The 16,943-nt window shown below is 40.2% G+C and overlaps 1 protein-coding gene across 4 annotated transcripts in view; it reads left to right on the top strand.

The window, feature by feature from the left end:
- CFAP43 (cilia and flagella associated protein 43) overlaps positions 1-16,943 on the top strand; it is a 109,496-nt gene that overhangs the window by 80,246 nt on the left and 12,307 nt on the right. For 3 of the 4 annotated variants that reach the window (XM_049856118.1, XM_049856119.1, XM_049856117.1), the window contains 5 exons: positions 3,635-3,754; positions 8,533-8,640; positions 13,962-14,048; positions 14,810-14,898; positions 16,583-16,796. In XM_049856118.1, coding sequence (XP_049712075.1) covers positions 3,635-3,754; positions 8,533-8,640; positions 13,962-14,048; positions 14,810-14,898; positions 16,583-16,796 — 618 coding nt within the window. Of the gene's footprint in view, positions 1-3,634; positions 3,755-8,532; positions 8,641-13,961; positions 14,049-14,809; positions 14,899-16,582; positions 16,797-16,943 lie in introns of those variants that run through there. The other variant, XM_049856120.1, reaches the window with a different exon arrangement.

Raw genomic sequence — 16,943 nt, 5'->3', positions numbered from 1 at the left:
AAAAAAGTAGCATAAAATGTTCAGAAGTTATTTGGACTAATTCTTCTTTTGTTTTTTTGTGGACCACATCATCAATATGATATACAGTTAGGTTCTTTAAGCAATAGTGTTCTTATTTGAGGGGGAATGAGTTGATCGGTCTTGTGATTTTGTGATTTTCTTTTGTTTTTGCAGGACCTTTAATTTCTACCTTTTTCTTCCTTCTTCCCTGCACCACCAAGTCTCCATGGGACACCTCCTTCTTCCAAGCTGCCTTCTTCCTTCCCCCCACCAGAAGCAGTACCACCCAAGACTGCACCTGCTCTATCTTCGACCCTGCTTTATTGCCTTAGTGTCTCTGCTTTCCCCATTACTCTGATCCTGGTATCCCATCTCCTTTTATCTCCTACCACTCTCTCCCTCATTAACTGTTCCAGCTCCACTGACCTCCTTGATGTTTCTCAGAGATACCCAGCTAACTCTTGACTCAAACCCCCACAGGTAATTCTTGCTACAGGGCCTTGATGCACACCCTGTCCTTTGCCCAGCATGCTCTTACCCCATCTCTGCTCAATTGTCCCCTATGTAACATGGCAAATGGCTCCTCATCCTGCTCTGTTTCCCTTACCTATATTTTTGTTATTTTTACTTGTTCTTTTATTGTCCATCTCCCCTACTAGAACATGACAGGAGGACAGAGTATTGGTCTGTTTTGTTCACTATTATATTCCCAGTTTTTAGAACTATGTCTGACCTATAATAGACACTCAATAAATACTTGTTGAATGAATGGATGAATTTATTGACACCTGTTCTGCGTCAAAAGCCCTGGTTGTGCAGCGGTTAAGAGCTTGGCTGATAACCAAAAGGTCAGCAGTTAGGATCCAGCAGCTGCTTCTTGAAAACTCTATGGAGCAGTTCTACTCTATCCTATAGGGTCGCTATGAGTCAGAACCAACTCGACAGCAATGGATTTGGTTTACGGGGGATTCTGTGTCACATTTTCCTAGGGACTGGAGATTCATAGACTAAAAAGATACAGCCTCTGCTCTCAGGAGCTTACAGTCTCCAGTCAGCTAAGACAAACCAAACCCATTGCTGTGGAGTCGATCCCAACTCGTAGTGACCCTATAGGACAGAGTAGAACTGCCCCATAAGGTTTCCAAGGAGCGGCTGGTGGATTTGAATTGCCGACGTTTTGGTTAGCAGCTGAGCTCTTAACCACTGCATCACCAGGGCTCCCAACTAAGACACTATAGTCTTAAATTGCAGGCCATTTCATGTTTTTTTCAGGGCTAGGAGAAATTCTTGGTGAATGGAATGGAATGGGTTTTTGCGTTGTTCATACGTGCCTCCTTCTTGGTCTCTCATCTTCCCTGCTTCCCACTTCTCAGCATCATTAGGCAAAATTAGATTATCCCAGGGATATTTGAGGAAAAGTGACCTTCATGCCTCAAACAAATATTCCTTGAGTACCCACTGTGTGCTTGGCACTGTGTGAAGTCTCGAGGGCTACATGGCGAACAAGATTGATACGGTTCCTCTGCCCCTCACTGTACTCACTGCCTGGGGAGAGGGGAGCATATATCAACTAGATGCTCGTAAATTATTTAACCGCAACATGATAAATTAGCAAGGTTGCTATCTTTGATAGTAAAAACAGAGGCACTCATAAAGAGAAATTTTCTGATACGTGGATGGACCTCGAAAATATTATGCTGAATGAAATAAGTCACACAAAAGGACAAATATCATATGAGCCCACTTATTTGAAATACCTAAAATAGGCAAATGCATGGAGACAAAAGTTCATCAGTGATTGCCAGGGGCTTCGGAGAGAGGGCCAAGGGAGTTACAGTTGAAGGGGCACTGAGTTTCTGTGTGGAGTGATGAAAAACTTTTGGAGGTGGATGGTGGTAATGGTAGTACAACAAGGTAAATGTAATTAACGTCGTCGAATTGCACACTTAAAAATGGTTTAAATGGCAAGCTTTTTGTTATATATATTTTGTCACACACACAGAAACATCAAAAACGAAAATCAGGAACACTGACTTAGATTGGGGGTTATTGGTGTTCACCAGGTCCCCTGTACAGGTAGGTCCCATAGAAGCAGTGAGTTACACCTGAGACCTTCTCTGGAGCATTGTCCTGTTTTGGGAACAGCCTTGTCCAGAGATACCTGCAAGGTTATGCCACTGCCACCACCCACAGCAGCCAATGACTGACTGATGAGGCAGAGGGACAGAAGTCCAGCCCCCTTGTCTCAACTCGAAGAGTCTCTGCCATTACCCTCTCCCCTGGGAATCAGGTCAAGGCTGGACAACCTGAGATGACATTGTTGCTCAGCTCCTGCCCCTTCCCTGCCATGCTTCCCTCTCTCCCATATAGTTTTTTCCTGAGGATCCCTCCTTCAAGAAATCATGTACACTGGAATCCTGTTGCTGTCTTTTCTTCAAAGACTTAAGACAGGACCTCAGACAGGGCCCAAGGGAGATTTCCTTGAGAAAGTGACATTTATGCTGAGATTGGAAGAATGGGAAATAGAGAACAGGTTGAGAAGACGAGAATGAATGAGAAGATAGATGAAAAAGCACATGAGAAGGGCCCACAATGAGAAGAGTTTGAGGCATTTGGAGAACAGAACAAAAGGCCATTTTGACATTTTATATAAGTACTTCTTTTCAGGGTCAGAGAACTTCACAGGCTTGGAACCTCAGTGTTTTCAAGAAGGGTGGGTTGGGGATGCTTGAACAATCTGATTTCAATAGAACGAGTTGTTGGCCATTTGCCATGTGATATTGCTTCCATCATCTTGGAACACCATAGCTTGATAAACAGCCACTAAAAACCCGTTACCATCGAGTCGATTCCAACTCACAGCGACCCTATAGGACAGAGTAGAACCGCCCCATAGGGTTTCCAAGAAGCAGCTGGTGGGTTCAAACTGCTAACCTTTTGGTTAGCAGCTGAACTCTTCACCACTGTGCCAGCAGGGTTTCCCAACAGTCACTAGGAAGCCACAGTCCACAGGACTCTTTCGTTCCTATGAGACACTGGTAAGAATATTACAAGCAAATTGGCTTTGAGATGTGCTCCTTTTGTGCTATATTTTAATATCACCAATAATGAAACAAACCAACATCACGTGTCTCCTGATATGGTATAGGATACAACATGACTTATGTAGTGTTATTGCTAAAAATGTATAACCTGAGTCTAAACACAAGAGAACACTGGACAAATCTAAATGACATTCTACAAAATAACTGACCTGTTTTCAAGCACCTACAATTTTCTCTGAAATGGTTCAAAAAAGAAATGAAAGATTTGTTGTGGTTTGTTCTACTAAGCCTACTTCTGCCTACATCATTAGCAATGATTAGTGATTTTTAACCTTTTTTTTTTTCCCCCAGTGAAATCATTTTTCCACAACAACAAAAATTTTTTTAAAGATTTTTAAGCAAAAATCTGACACACACTGTATTAAACAGATCCCAGTAAAGCATCTCTGGTTGAGTGTCTGGGGTGGAGGGCTCAGAACACTCATTCTGCCTGCCCCTCCTCTGTGCCCCCTCAGAGAAAAATGTAAACGCTACTTCCCAGGAGAATTCGATATTCCTAAATGTTAACTTTACTATCGACTTCCTTTCAGTCGTTAGAAGCAGAACTGAAGAAACTTCAAAACAGTATTCAAGAAAGCACACAGGCCTTTGATGAACATTTAAAAAGACTCTTTGAAAGGAGAGTGAAGGCAGAGATGGTTGTCAACCAGGTAAATAAAAGCCTTGCTTATACAACTTTTTCTTTTAAGGAGATTTCAGGGGCCTTCCATTGTTCTTAAGATAAAGACTGACACGCTTACCAGTTGCAGAGGACCTGCATTCTCTGGGCCCTAGCCTTATCATGTGCCACCCTCCCCTACACTAGCTATACCCGTTCTTTCAGGCACACACTCGGTGCCCTCCTTCATCACATCTCTGCCACTTCCTTGCCTTCTGGCCCATGTCTACTCGTCCTTCGGTTCCAGTTTAAAATTAGTTCCTCAAACTAGGTTAGATTTTCCTGTTATATACCCTGTTCTTTTCCTTTCTATGACTTATTGCAACTGACTCTTAGTTCACGGGAGATAATTTTTTAATGTTTCCAAGATTATAAGCTCCACAAGAGTAGAGACTAAGCCTATTTTATTTGTCCCTATATTCTAGAAATTGGCAAAGGACTTGGCTTACAGTATGTGTTGATGGGTGAATAATCCTCATGCCTCAAGGGTTCAGATGAAAAACATGGCTTAATTTCATCCAGTAGTAGGAATATAAAGGAAATGTACAGTAACCCCAGAAGCAAAGCCAAGGGGTGATGCCTTTATATTCTGAGCGAAAATTATTTTCAACATTGGTTTCTATAGCCAGCCAAACTGTCAGTTGATATGAGAGAAAAAGAATGATATTTTGAGAAGGCAAGGTCTCAAAAATGTACCTCCTGGGAACCCATTCTCAGGAAGCTTTTAGAAGATGCGTTGCACCAAGCAAGAGGTTAAAGCAAAGAAGATGATGCAAACTGGAGAGAGGTGAGGGGAATCTCCAAGAGAATTGGTGTATCGTCAGGGTCCCACAGAAATGGTACACTGAAAGAGTCAAATTGATGAGAGTTTAATGAAAGGACTTTTTATAGAATCTTGGGCAAAGTTAGGAGAAACCGCAGGTAATGGTGAAACACTTAGAAACAGTGGAAAGGCAACTGTCATCTCCAGGGCTGAAGAGCAGTAGAAGTACCAAAGCCGAGCAAGAGCTGTAGCCCCTGAAGAGGGACTGCTCTGAGAGAGTTACAGCCATAGATAGAAGAATATAATCACTAGCCTGGCAGGAAAGGAGTGTATATGTAGGGTGGTAGTTGGGGAAGGGGAGATGAATACACCAGTTCTCTCTTCTGTCTCTGATTTCCTGTTGGTGCTTCCCAGTGCATAAACACCTAGGAAGCCAGAGGGCAAGGAGCCTGGGAGATACAGTCTTTAGAAGCCTGGGGCGCATAATATAGGAGAGAAGGATGAATATGGAGCTGGAGGAGCAAATAGCAAAACCCCACACATGGTAAAGGGAGATTCCAGTCCAGATTGCAAGAGGATGGAATACTTGAGAAAGGATAACCCATTGCTGTTGAATTGATTCCAACTCCTAGTGACTCCTATAGGATAGAGCAGAACTGCCACATAGGGTTTCCAAGGCTATAAATCTTTACGTAAGCAGGCTGCCACATCTTTCTCTCTCTGAGCAGCTGGTGGGTTCGAACCATCACTCTTTTGGTTAGCAGCCAAGTGCTTAAGCACTGTGCTAGCAGGGCACCCCTCCAGAAGGGATACCAACAAAACCAAACCTGTTGCCAACTCACAGCAACCCTATAGAACAGAGTAAAACTGCCCTATAGGGTTTCCAAGGAGCAGCTGGTAGATTTGAACTGCCAACCTTTTGGTTAGCAGCCAAGCTCTTAATCACTGCACCACCAGGGCTCCTACAGAAGGGATAGCTCCCCAAAATAAGAATCAACAGACAGCCTGATGCTTTAGGAACATACAAAATGGGATTTACACTCTGTCTGAGTTTAGGAATAAATTAGAAAAGGGGGATAATTATTAAATGCAGGAAAAACAAAACTTGTGGAAGAAAGGAAATATAATAATATAGTGCCTGGTTCAGCTTGAATAACACATTGTCTCAATAATGCAGAGTGAATACTGAAGAACTTTGAGTTTCTGGTACAACTTGTAAAGAGTTTGGAAGTTGTCACCCCCATCCTCACAACAAGAAAAAAGCCGAAAAACTGAAAATCAACTGCCACCATGAAAATGCCTTCCCCCGGAACCGTCACCCCAAAACAGGAGAGACAGACAAATACAGAGAATCACAGCTCGCCAGGAGCAGAAGCCACAGCTGGAGCCTGGCAGGCGTACTTGAAGTGTGATTGACTGATTGCGAGAGACTAAGTGTAGACTAGATGACCAGTAAAAATCCTAAGGGCCCAGCTGTAGAGGGACTCACATATGGCAGAGTTATAGCTTATTGCAGGTCTGGTACATGAAAGGTACAAGATGAGTTTAGAGCTTCAAAGGACACTATGAAGAAAATGAAAAGACAGTCCATAGAATAGGAGAAAATATTTGCACATCATATATCTGATAAGGGACTTGTATCGAAAATATATAAAGAACTCTTCAACAACTCAATAATAAAAACACTATTTAAAAATGGGCAACAGATCTGAATAGGCATTTCTCCAAAGAAGATAGGCAGTGGTACATAAGCATATGAAAAGATGCTCAACATCCTTCGCCATCAGGGAAATGCAAAGCAAAACCACAATGAAATATCACTTAACACTCCTTAAACCAAATTAAACCTGTCCTGTAGGGTCAGAATGAGTCAGAATCGATTCAGTGGCAATGAGTTTGGGTGTTTTTGGTTTATATGACCCAGCAATTCTGGTCCTAGGTATATACTCAAGAGAAAAGAAAACACATTTCCTCACAAAAATGTGTACATGAATGTTATCAGCAGCATCATTCATAGTAGCCAAAAGTGGACACAATCCAAATGCCCATCAGGTTTGATAAATGGATGAATAAAGTGTGGTTTATACATATAACAGGCCATTACTCAGCAATAAAGGTTTATGCGTTCTAATACATACTACAACACGGATGACCCTTGAAAACATTATGCTAATTGAAGAAGCTTGTCACAGAAGGCCACATAATGTATGATCCCATTTATATAAAATGTCCAGAATAGACAAATATAAAAAATAGACAGAAAGGAAATTATTGGCTGTCTGGGGAGGGAGCAGAGCCCTGGGGGTGCAGTGGTTAAGAGCTCAGCTGCTAACCAAAAGTTTGGCAGTTTGAATCCACCAGCCGCTCCTTGGAAACCCTATAAGGCAGTTCTACTCTGTTCTATAGGGTTTCCATGAGTTGAAATTGACTTGACGACAATGAGTTTGGCTTTTTGGTTCTTAGAACAGCTTATCATATAAGAAAATGAGAAACCTGTCAATCCCTATTAAGAGGTATCAAAAGGAGTCAGGAGCCAACTGACTCCATAGGGTTTTCAGTAGCTGACTTTTAGGAATTAGATCACCAGGCCTTTCTTCTGAGGTGCCTCTAGGTAGATTTGAACCTCCAACATTTTGACTGGTAGCCAAACTCATGAACTGCACCATCCAGGGACTCCCAACTTAAAAAAGCTCCCCCTAAATGGGACAATTGGAGCTTCAAAAAGGTAATAATTATAATTAATTGAAACCTATCAGGTTTTTTTTTTTTTTAATCAGGTTTGTTTAAATTCATGAATATATAATGGTATTTTAAACAGAGAAAACTAATTGGTCATCTTCAACGGATGATAGAGAGCCAGTTCATTACCTTGAAACTGATAGAAACCATCAAGTGTTTATTCTGCCTTTCCTACATGAACTGTATCACTGGGAAACCAAATAATAGATAAGGAGAAGTTATCCCTTTATAAAAAGTATTTCAACTAGTAGGTGAAAAGGGATTAGTAGAAATAGAGTATCACCACTTCGCACCTTCCAGTAGTTAAATAAACCTGGGCATTGTGTATTAGCAGCTGCTAACATCACAAAAAAGACAGACAGCCAGACATTCTGTGCCTCCTCATCAAAGAACACAGTGCCACCTATGGTCTTCCTAAAAGAATCAAGCATAGGTCTGATCAGGCCTCTGGATCCAGCTGCCAATTTTCAGGAAATACAGAGGACAGAGGAGCCTGATGAACTTCTCCATGAGTATGCAGTTAGTAAAACCCAGGCTAGGGGAAATGACAGAAGCTGTGGAAAACTACAGGTATATTGTGAGGAAAAGAGAGGGAGGAAGAGGAGCCTATAGATGATAAGCGACTTGAAAGACATGACAAAGTATTTTTAATGAACAAATTAGACTGTAGTGGCTAGGGATACTCACTCGAGTAATAAAAACTATAAAGAAACACCCAAAACCAAAACCAGTGCCATTGAGTCGATTCTGACTCATAGCGACCCTATAGGACAGAGTAGAACTGCCCGATAGAGTTTCCAAGGAGCGCCTGGCAGATTCAAACTGCTGACCCTTTGGTTAGCAGCCATAGCACTTAACCACTATGCCACCAGGGTTTCCATTAAAGAAACACAGGAAGTCATTATTATAAAAGTCAGGATAGTGGTTACTATTGGGGTTGGGATTAGGATGGGGCACATGGAATAGGTTTCCACTAATGTCAAAGTTCTATTTCTTTAATTGGGTGGTAGTTACAAGAGTGTTCACCTTTATGATAACTCATTAAACTATACATGTGTTTTATGTATATTTCTGTATCTGTGTTTTATCTTACAATGAAAAGGTAAAAAAGGTAAAATATCTGACTATGCAACAGTCTACATTTCCTTTTTCTTTAAAAGGAATTTTTCTTACTTGTGTATCATAGGCTTTTCTTGGTTAGTGCCAAGTCTATGACTCTCAATAGAAAGTCCTTTTTCGGAAGTATTGATCTTTTTTTTTTTTTACAGGAGGAATTGAAAATAGCTAACCTTATTTTCTCTTTACTGTTGGATGAAGAATTAAACTCCAGAGAATTATGCCTGAACAACTACCTTGCAAGGAATCAGGAGCAGAAAGTAAGTATAGTGCCTGATATGTGAGTACAACCATTTGCTGACAGATATGATCCTTGTTCAGCAAGAGCTCCTTCACCCTGGACCCTTCCTTCCTTCCACCATACCTGCTAAACCCTGTGTATTCCTTGGGTTTTTGCTCCAGGACCAGGTGAAAGTATCCACTCCGATCTGCTAATCAGGTTACGTGCTTCTGCGTCCATATTCAAAAGAGCTGTGTGACTTGTGATGGGAATTTGGCCACAGATACTGGTGATGGTTGCACAACATGATTTACGTAATTGATGTTATTAAATTATACACGTGAAAAATGTTAGATTGTCAAATGTGTTATATATATTTCTACACCAATAAAAAGAAGAGACATGTAACTTTCCTATGACATGTGATGTATAAAATGAGGCCATATATCTTCGTGGTTGAAATCACAGCTTTTAACCTCCTAACTGGCTGTGAGATCTTAGACAAGGCATATAACCTTTTAAGTTGTTTCCAAGCTCTTCTTTAGGGAATATTGTTCTCCCTGGACCATTTGGTGCCCTACGGTTACTAAACATGTAAGCAAGGGTAGTGAATGGGTTAGCTTATAGAATGAAAAATATTTCCATATTCAGAAAAATTCTATCTAAATATGAGCATGAAAGACATGATTCTTTAAAGAGACAATGAATGAAAAATGTTTGTCACATAATACATCTCAACACATGTCAGCTTTTATTGGTAGTATTAATAAAGGACATTTGTGAATGCATGAATTAATGTATCATATGTGACATACGCATTTAGTATTTGCTAAGAGTCTGTTAGGAGCCCTGGTGGCACAGTGGTGAAGTGTTCTACTCTGGCCTATAGGGTCACTATGAATATGAATCGACTCGAAGACAATGGGTTTGGTTTGGTTTTAAGAGTCTGTTAAACGGCATATACAAAGCATCTTCTAAATATAACCCTACTCATAACAACCCTGCAAAGTATTAGATTTCTTTCACAGATGAAGAGAGCATCTTACAGAGGATGGGTAATATGCCCAAATCACCCACTCGATGTGACAGTGCACAGATTGGAACTGGAAAGAAACAAAGACCATCCAAATGAGGATAAAAAGGTTTTTTAGCCAGAACTTGCTATATAGCAAAGGAGTTAGCCACTATCATTTGCATCTGGCAGAGACTCAAAGGCAAGCAAGGGAGTGGTAAAGCTTTATAGTTAAAAAAAAGGGGGGGGGAGGGGAGGGCTTCAGGCACACCCTGGTTGGTGTTTGTTGGGTTGGGGAAGCTAGACGCAGGTTAACTAGAAGTGTTGCATCCTATGTGATTGGTTTGGAGAGCATATTTAGCTTTATCTGGTTGATAATGCATTGGAAGCAGGGGCAAAAGTTAAGGAAGATGGCCATTATTGACCAATTTCTGACTGTTTGGGGCTGATTGCCTCCGAGGTTGTGGTTTGGCTTCCCATACTGGTAGCTACAGAGGTTGTGGGTCAGAGTTGTATATATGGTCTGACTATTGTCTGTTTCACCACTCATCTGTCCGTTTGTCCTACCGAGGTAGCTTCCATGTTGCTGTGATGCTGGAAGTTATGCCAGTGGTATTTCAAATCCTAGCAGGGTCATCCGTGGTAGACAGGATTCAGTGGAGCTTCCAGACTAAGAAATACTAGGAAGAAGGTAACCTACTTCTGAAACCACTGGCCGGTGAAAATGTTATGAATAGCAGCAGAACATTGTTTGAAATGGTGCCAGGAGATGAGCCCCTCAGGTTGGAAGGCACTTAAAATACAACTGAGAAAGAGCTGCCTCCTCAAAATAGAGTCAACCTTAATGACGTGGATAGAGTCAAGCTTTTGTGACCTTCATTTGCTTATGTGGCATGACTCAAAATGAGAAGAAACAGCTGCAAACATCCATTAGTAATCAGAAAATGGAATGTACAAAGTATGAATCTGGAAAATTGGAAGTCATCAAAAATGAAATGGAACAAATAAAGATTGATATCCTAGGCATTAGTGAGCTGAGATGGACTAGTATTGGCCATTTTGACCCAGACAATCCTATGGTCTACTATGCAGGGAATGACAAACTGAAGAGGAATGGCATAGCATTCATTGACAAAAAGAAGGTTTCAAGATCTATCCTAAAGTACAATGCTGTCAGTGATAAGATAATATCCCTATGCCTACGAGGAAGACCAGTTAACACGACTATTGTTCAAATTTACGTACCAGCCACTAAGGCCAAAGATGAAGAAATAGAAAATTTTTGCCAACTTCTGCAGGCTGAAATTGATCAAACATGCAATCCAGATACATTGATAATTACTGGTGATTGGAATACAAAAGTGGGAAACAAAGAAGAAGGAATAGTAGTTGGAAAATATGGCCTTGGTGATAGAAATGACACTGGAGATAGCATGATAGAATTTTGCAAAACTAACGACTTCTTCACTGCAAATACCTTTTTTAAACAACATAAACAGTGACTATGAACATGGGTCTCGCCAGATGGATTACAGAGGAATCAAATTGACTACATCTGTGGAAAGAGAAGATAGAAAAGCTCAATGTCATCAGTCAGAACAAGGCCGGGGGCAACTGTGGAATACACCATCAATTGCTCCTACGCAGGTTCAAGTTGAAGCTGAAGAAAATTAGAGCAAGTACACAAGAGCCAAAATATGACCTTGAGTATATGCCACCTGAAATTAGAGACCATCTCAAGAATAGAGTTGATGCATTGAACACTAATGACTAAAGACCAGACAAGTTGCGAAATGACATCAAGAACATCATGCATGAAGAAAGCAAAAGGTTGTCAAAAGACCAGAAAGAAAGAAAAGACCAAAATGAATCTCGGAAGAGACCCTGAAACTTGCTCTTGAATGGAGAGTAGCTAAAGTGAATGGAAGAAACGATGAAGTAAAAGAGATGGATAGCAGATTTCATAAGCCAGCTCAAGAAGACAAAGTATTATAATGGAATGTGCAAAGACCTGGAATTAGAAAGCCAAAAGGGAAGAACACGCTTGGCATTTTTCAAACTGAAAGAACTGAAGGAGAAATTCAAGCCTCAAGTTGCTATGTTGAAGGATTCTGTGGGGAAAATACTGAACGACCCAGAAAGCATCAAAAGAAGATGGAGGGAATACACAAATCACTGTACCAAAAAGAATTGGTCAGCGTTCAACCATTTCGGGAGGTAACGTATGATCAAGAACCAATGATACTGAAGCTGCACTGAAGGCATTGGCAAAAAACAAGGCTCCAGGAAATGATGGAATACCAATTGAGGTGTTTCAACAAATGGATGCAGCGCTGGAAGCACCCATTCATCTACGCTAAGAAATTTGGAAGACAGCTGCCTGGCCAATGGACTGGAAGAGATCCATATTTGTACCCATTCTAAAGAAAGATGATCCAACAGAATGTGGAAATTATCGAATAACATCACACACAAGTAAAATTTTGCTGAAGATCATTTAAAGCTGGTTGCAGCAGTACATCGACAGGGCACATCCAGGAATTCAAACTGGATTCAGAAGAGGATGTAGAATGAGGGATATCATTGCTGATTTCAGATGGATCTTGACTAAAAGCAGAGAATACCAGAAAGAGGTTTACCTATGTTTTTATTGGGTACCCAAAGGCATGTGATTGTGTGGACCATACTAAGTTATGGATAAGATTGACAAGAATGAGAATTCTAGAACATTTAATTGTGCACATGAAAAACCTGTACATTGAACAAGAGGCATACTCAGTGGTTTAAAGTCAGGAAAGGTGTGTGTCAGGGTTGAACTATATGAAGAAGATGGCAGCATCAGGATTGGAGGAAGACTCATTAACAACCTGTTTTATGTTGATGACACAACTTTGCTTGCTGAAAGTGAAGAGGACTTGAAGCACTTACTGATGAAGATCAAAAACCACAGCCTTCAGTATGAATTGCACCTCAACATAATGAAAACAAAAACCCTCACAACTGGACCAAGAACCAACATCACGATAGAAAGTATTGAAGGTGGCAAGGATTTCACTTTACTTGGGTGCACAGTCAACACCCATGAAAGCAGCAGTCAAGAAATCAAATGATAAATTGAATTGGACGCATCTGCAAAAGACAAAAGACCTCTAAAGTGTTAAAAAGTAAAGATGCCGCTTTGAGGACTAAGGTGCCCTTAACCAAGCCATGGTATTTTCAATCCCCTTATATGCACGTGAAAACCAGACAATGAATAAGGAAGACTGAAGAATTGATCCCTTTGAAATATGGTGCTGGTGAAAAATATTAAGTATACCATGGGCTGCCAGAAGAATGAACAAATCTGTCTTGGAAGACGTACAGCCAGAGTGCTCCTCGGGAGTAAGGATGGCGGACTTCATCTCATGTACTTTGGACAAGTTATCAGGAGAGACCAGTCCCTTGAGAAGGACATCATGCTTGGTAAAGTAGAGGGTCATCAAAAAAAGAGGATTGAATTGTGCTCCCCAAAATGTGTGTCAGCTTGGCTAGGCCATGATTCCCGGTATTGTATGATTGTCTAAAATTTTGTCATCTGATGTGATTTTCCTTTGTGTTGTAAATGATGTCTATGATGTTAGTGAGGCAAGATGAGATGCAGTTATATTAATGAGGCAGGTCAATCTACAAGATTAGGTTGTGTTTTAAGTCAATCTCTTTTGAGATATAAAAGAGACAAGTGAGCAGAGAGACATGGGAAACCTCATACCACCAAGAAAGAAGCACCAGAAGCATAGTGTGTCCTTTGGACCTGGGGTCCCTGCACTGAGAAGCTCCTCAACCAGGGAAAGATTGATGACAAGGACCTTCCCCAGAGCGGACAGAGAGAGCAGACACTAATGACACAGTGACAGCAACAATAGACTCAAGCATAATAATCATTCTGAGGATGGCGCAGGACCTGGCAGTACATTGGGTCGCTCTTGAGTCAGAACTGACTTGACAGCACCTAACAACAACAGTTGTCTGTTTGTATAGTGCATTCAGTCTACTGTATATACAACTCAGGTCCATGTGACTCCCAGCCTGTGTGTTTTCATTATGCCACAATGCCCTGCCAAGAATAGGACATGCTCCAAGGCACACAGTCACATACAGAGCTGTTATACCTAGAAACAAGTGTTTGGATGCTTGTTCTTTCAGTCTCCAATTGGATTACTTTCTTCTGTAAATGTTGTCTGTAGTAGATACTTCACTGACATCTATCTTGTGCTAGGAAATTCCTTGTTCTTTTTGGCATCCCCACCCAATACTTTTGTTTGTAGTAAAAAGTCTGTAATTGCAATCAGCTCTTGCTGGTGTAATTGTAGATCCAGACTTCAGAGGCTGTCCGGAATGCTAAAGAAGACCTCGATATGTACAAGGAGCACTATGACAACTTACTGGCGGAAGACAAAGTGAGTCATTGTCTTGCCCACTCACCAATGCAATAGAGTTCTTGCTGCCTGGATTTAGGGAACATTAGAAGATATATAACTTAATTTCCTCATAGATTTCTTTATTTCCTATAATTCTCAGTTGTGGGTAAATTTAATTCCATGCCATTATATGTTTCTGAAACTCAGTGTGTAAAATGAATTTTTATAAACTTCTCTGGTTTAAGGTTTCTCTTACTCAAAAAAGAGGGAAATCATCTAAACTTTAGTGCTTTTCAAACTTCAGGTTGTGGATCCCATTAGTGGGTCATGAAATCAATTTGGTAGGCTATGATCCACATTTTTATAATGGAATAAAATAGGATGGAGTAGAATAGAGTGGAAAAGAATACAGTACCTTGCATATTTTGTGGGTAAATACTATTTTGTGAAACTTTTGTTTCAATTTGTATGTTCTGGGACATAATATGAAATGTAATTTTTTTGTGCACCTTTTTAAAAGTTTGAGAAACAGTGTTCTGGATAATATGTAAGGCCTCTTCAGCTAAACAATTCTATGAAATAATATTTTTAATGCACTGAGATACTTCCTATTTAAAAAAAGACTTCTGAGGGATTTTTGTAGTGAAGGGTCGCCCCCTAACAAATCTACTTTCTAAATCAAGTTTTCTTGGATTTTTAAATCAAAGTGAGGACAGTCTTGTATTTCGAAGAGCACGGTCAACAAATAAAAGGTTTTAGAACAAAGCTGCCATCCTGGCATTGATGTGTTTGTCCTCTAGGTTCTTGATCGCAGCTTTAAAAAGGAGTTTTCTGAAATTCCTATGCATCAGGTGGATTTACTCTACAAACTTTTTAAACGCCGGCCAAGGTTTGTTTCTTCTTTCCTATCATGTTTCTGTGAAAAAGTTTGTAAACGAAGAGGGGCGTAATTACATTTCTGATTCTTCCTCCCAATTACATGGAAATATTCAGTGTAACATCCTTGGGTGATGATGTTCAAGTGTCTTGATCATAATTCAGTATTTCTGGAGATCATACCTGTATCTTAAAGTATAGGTGTAGGCAGTGAAAAACAATTTCTTTTCGTCATTTAAAAGTAGTTTAGTATCTTTGTAAGCATAGTGCTATTGTAAATTCCATTTTATACATGAAAGCTGTTCCCCTTAAGTCATCCATGGCAATGGATGTCAAAAAACAAATTCATGAACTGTTTTTTCCAAGTGGTATTCCAGTAAATAAGAGTCCCATGTGATATAAACTGAAAGTACACACTAAAGCCTGTCAGGATAAAATAAGTTTGAGGAAATTCTGAATTAAAAAAAAAAAAGTTAAACAGGTTTCTTTACGGCAGACCTTCTCAGAACTTGTTATTGGCCTTTGACCTCCAAGTATAAGAAAGAGAGCAAGTGGTATTATTTGACCACATAGTCCTTTTCCCAAGACATATCCTGTGTTTGTGTTTAAGAAAAGTTTGGAAAATGCCAGATATAAATGATAGAAAATAACCACTATCCAAAGGATTCTAATATATCTGATTTTTATATTGAGAGTAGCATTAGAATATCATTTCACTGATTTGAAATGTTATCAATTCAAATTTTCATAACTTTCAATCACACGTAATCTAGAAATTATGGAGTTTATTTGTTTCAAAGATACAAGTTCATTCATGTCTGAGATCCACACTCCTTCTCTCACCTTTGACAGGTTACAGGCAACCAAGCTTAACCAAGAATGTGCTTCATGTCTTGGCTTTTCTGTTTTTAAAGGAGTTATAATAAGCCGAGTACATATGTTCTCTTTGTGAAGAAAGAAGCAAGGCCACATAAGACTATAATTAGCCCAGTGCTGTCAAATGGGAGGAGTTAAATCCTAGCTCCATCACCTATTTTTTGTACGTGTGGCCAGGGGCCAGTTATTTGCCTCAGAACCTCATTTTCCTCATCTAGAGACGGGGGTGACAACACTAATCTCACAGTGCATCATAAAGTATCTTGACGGTGTCTAACACAAATCTTTGTACTCGTCTCCTTCCTTTCCCACCCACAGTCCAGGAAAACAAAGCAAATCTATTAATGCAGGGGTGTGTGGGGGGAGGGGGCGGGGGGGAGGGGGCAGGGAAAGGGGAAAGCACTTCCACAGTTTCATATACGTTTGACCATAGTATAGGCTACTTGCCTGCAAAAAATACATCAGCAGAGAATGTGCAAGACAAAACCAGAGAGCACCCACACTTCTCTTGGGCATTTAATTGCCTGCATAATTTTTTTTTTTTTTTAAATACACGGAAGAGAGATGTTTCCTAGTTGAGCTAAAGCTGCCGATGCTAACAATTAGAGAAGTCGCTAGTCCAGCCAAGGTCGTATCTGGGGATCTAGAGAGTATGAAAGGACAAAGTGAATGCTTTTCTCTTTGGAATAATCCACGCAGCAGCCCCCAAATACCAAAGGAAAGTGTCATGCAATGTGTCATACCTATGCTAAGAGTCTTATTTAACATTGATGTTTTGTGTGAGAATGTGAAAGGTTGATGGCTTTAATTGGTAATACCAGGATTCAAAAACAGAAAACGCACCAAGATACAGCCAATATTGTGCCTTTCGGAGAGCGACCAGGATCTGACAAATCAAATAAGGATGCCTTTGCACAGTTAATGAAAGCCATGGATGAATTGGACAATATTAGTAACATGCCAGAAGGCTTGGATGTCTCGGTCTGGGAACATTTCTGCATGACCAGACGAATGAAAGTGGAAAATGAACAGAAAGTATGCAATAACATTTCCATTTTATTTTATTTAGTATAGTAATATCAAATATATAGTTTAAGCTGGGCAGTGTTTCCAGAAAAGCTAGTTATTTAGGTTTTTCTGCAAGGTTAGTAGTTGGTAATATTAACAATAATAATGAAATAA

The sequence above is a fragment of the Elephas maximus genome, chromosome 16 (assembly GCF_024166365.1).
Source record: "Elephas maximus indicus isolate mEleMax1 chromosome 16, mEleMax1 primary haplotype, whole genome shotgun sequence".
In the NCBI taxonomy this organism is placed as follows: Eukaryota; Metazoa; Chordata; class Mammalia; order Proboscidea; family Elephantidae; genus Elephas; species Elephas maximus.
This window is presented reverse-complemented; position numbering and strand designations above follow the sequence as displayed.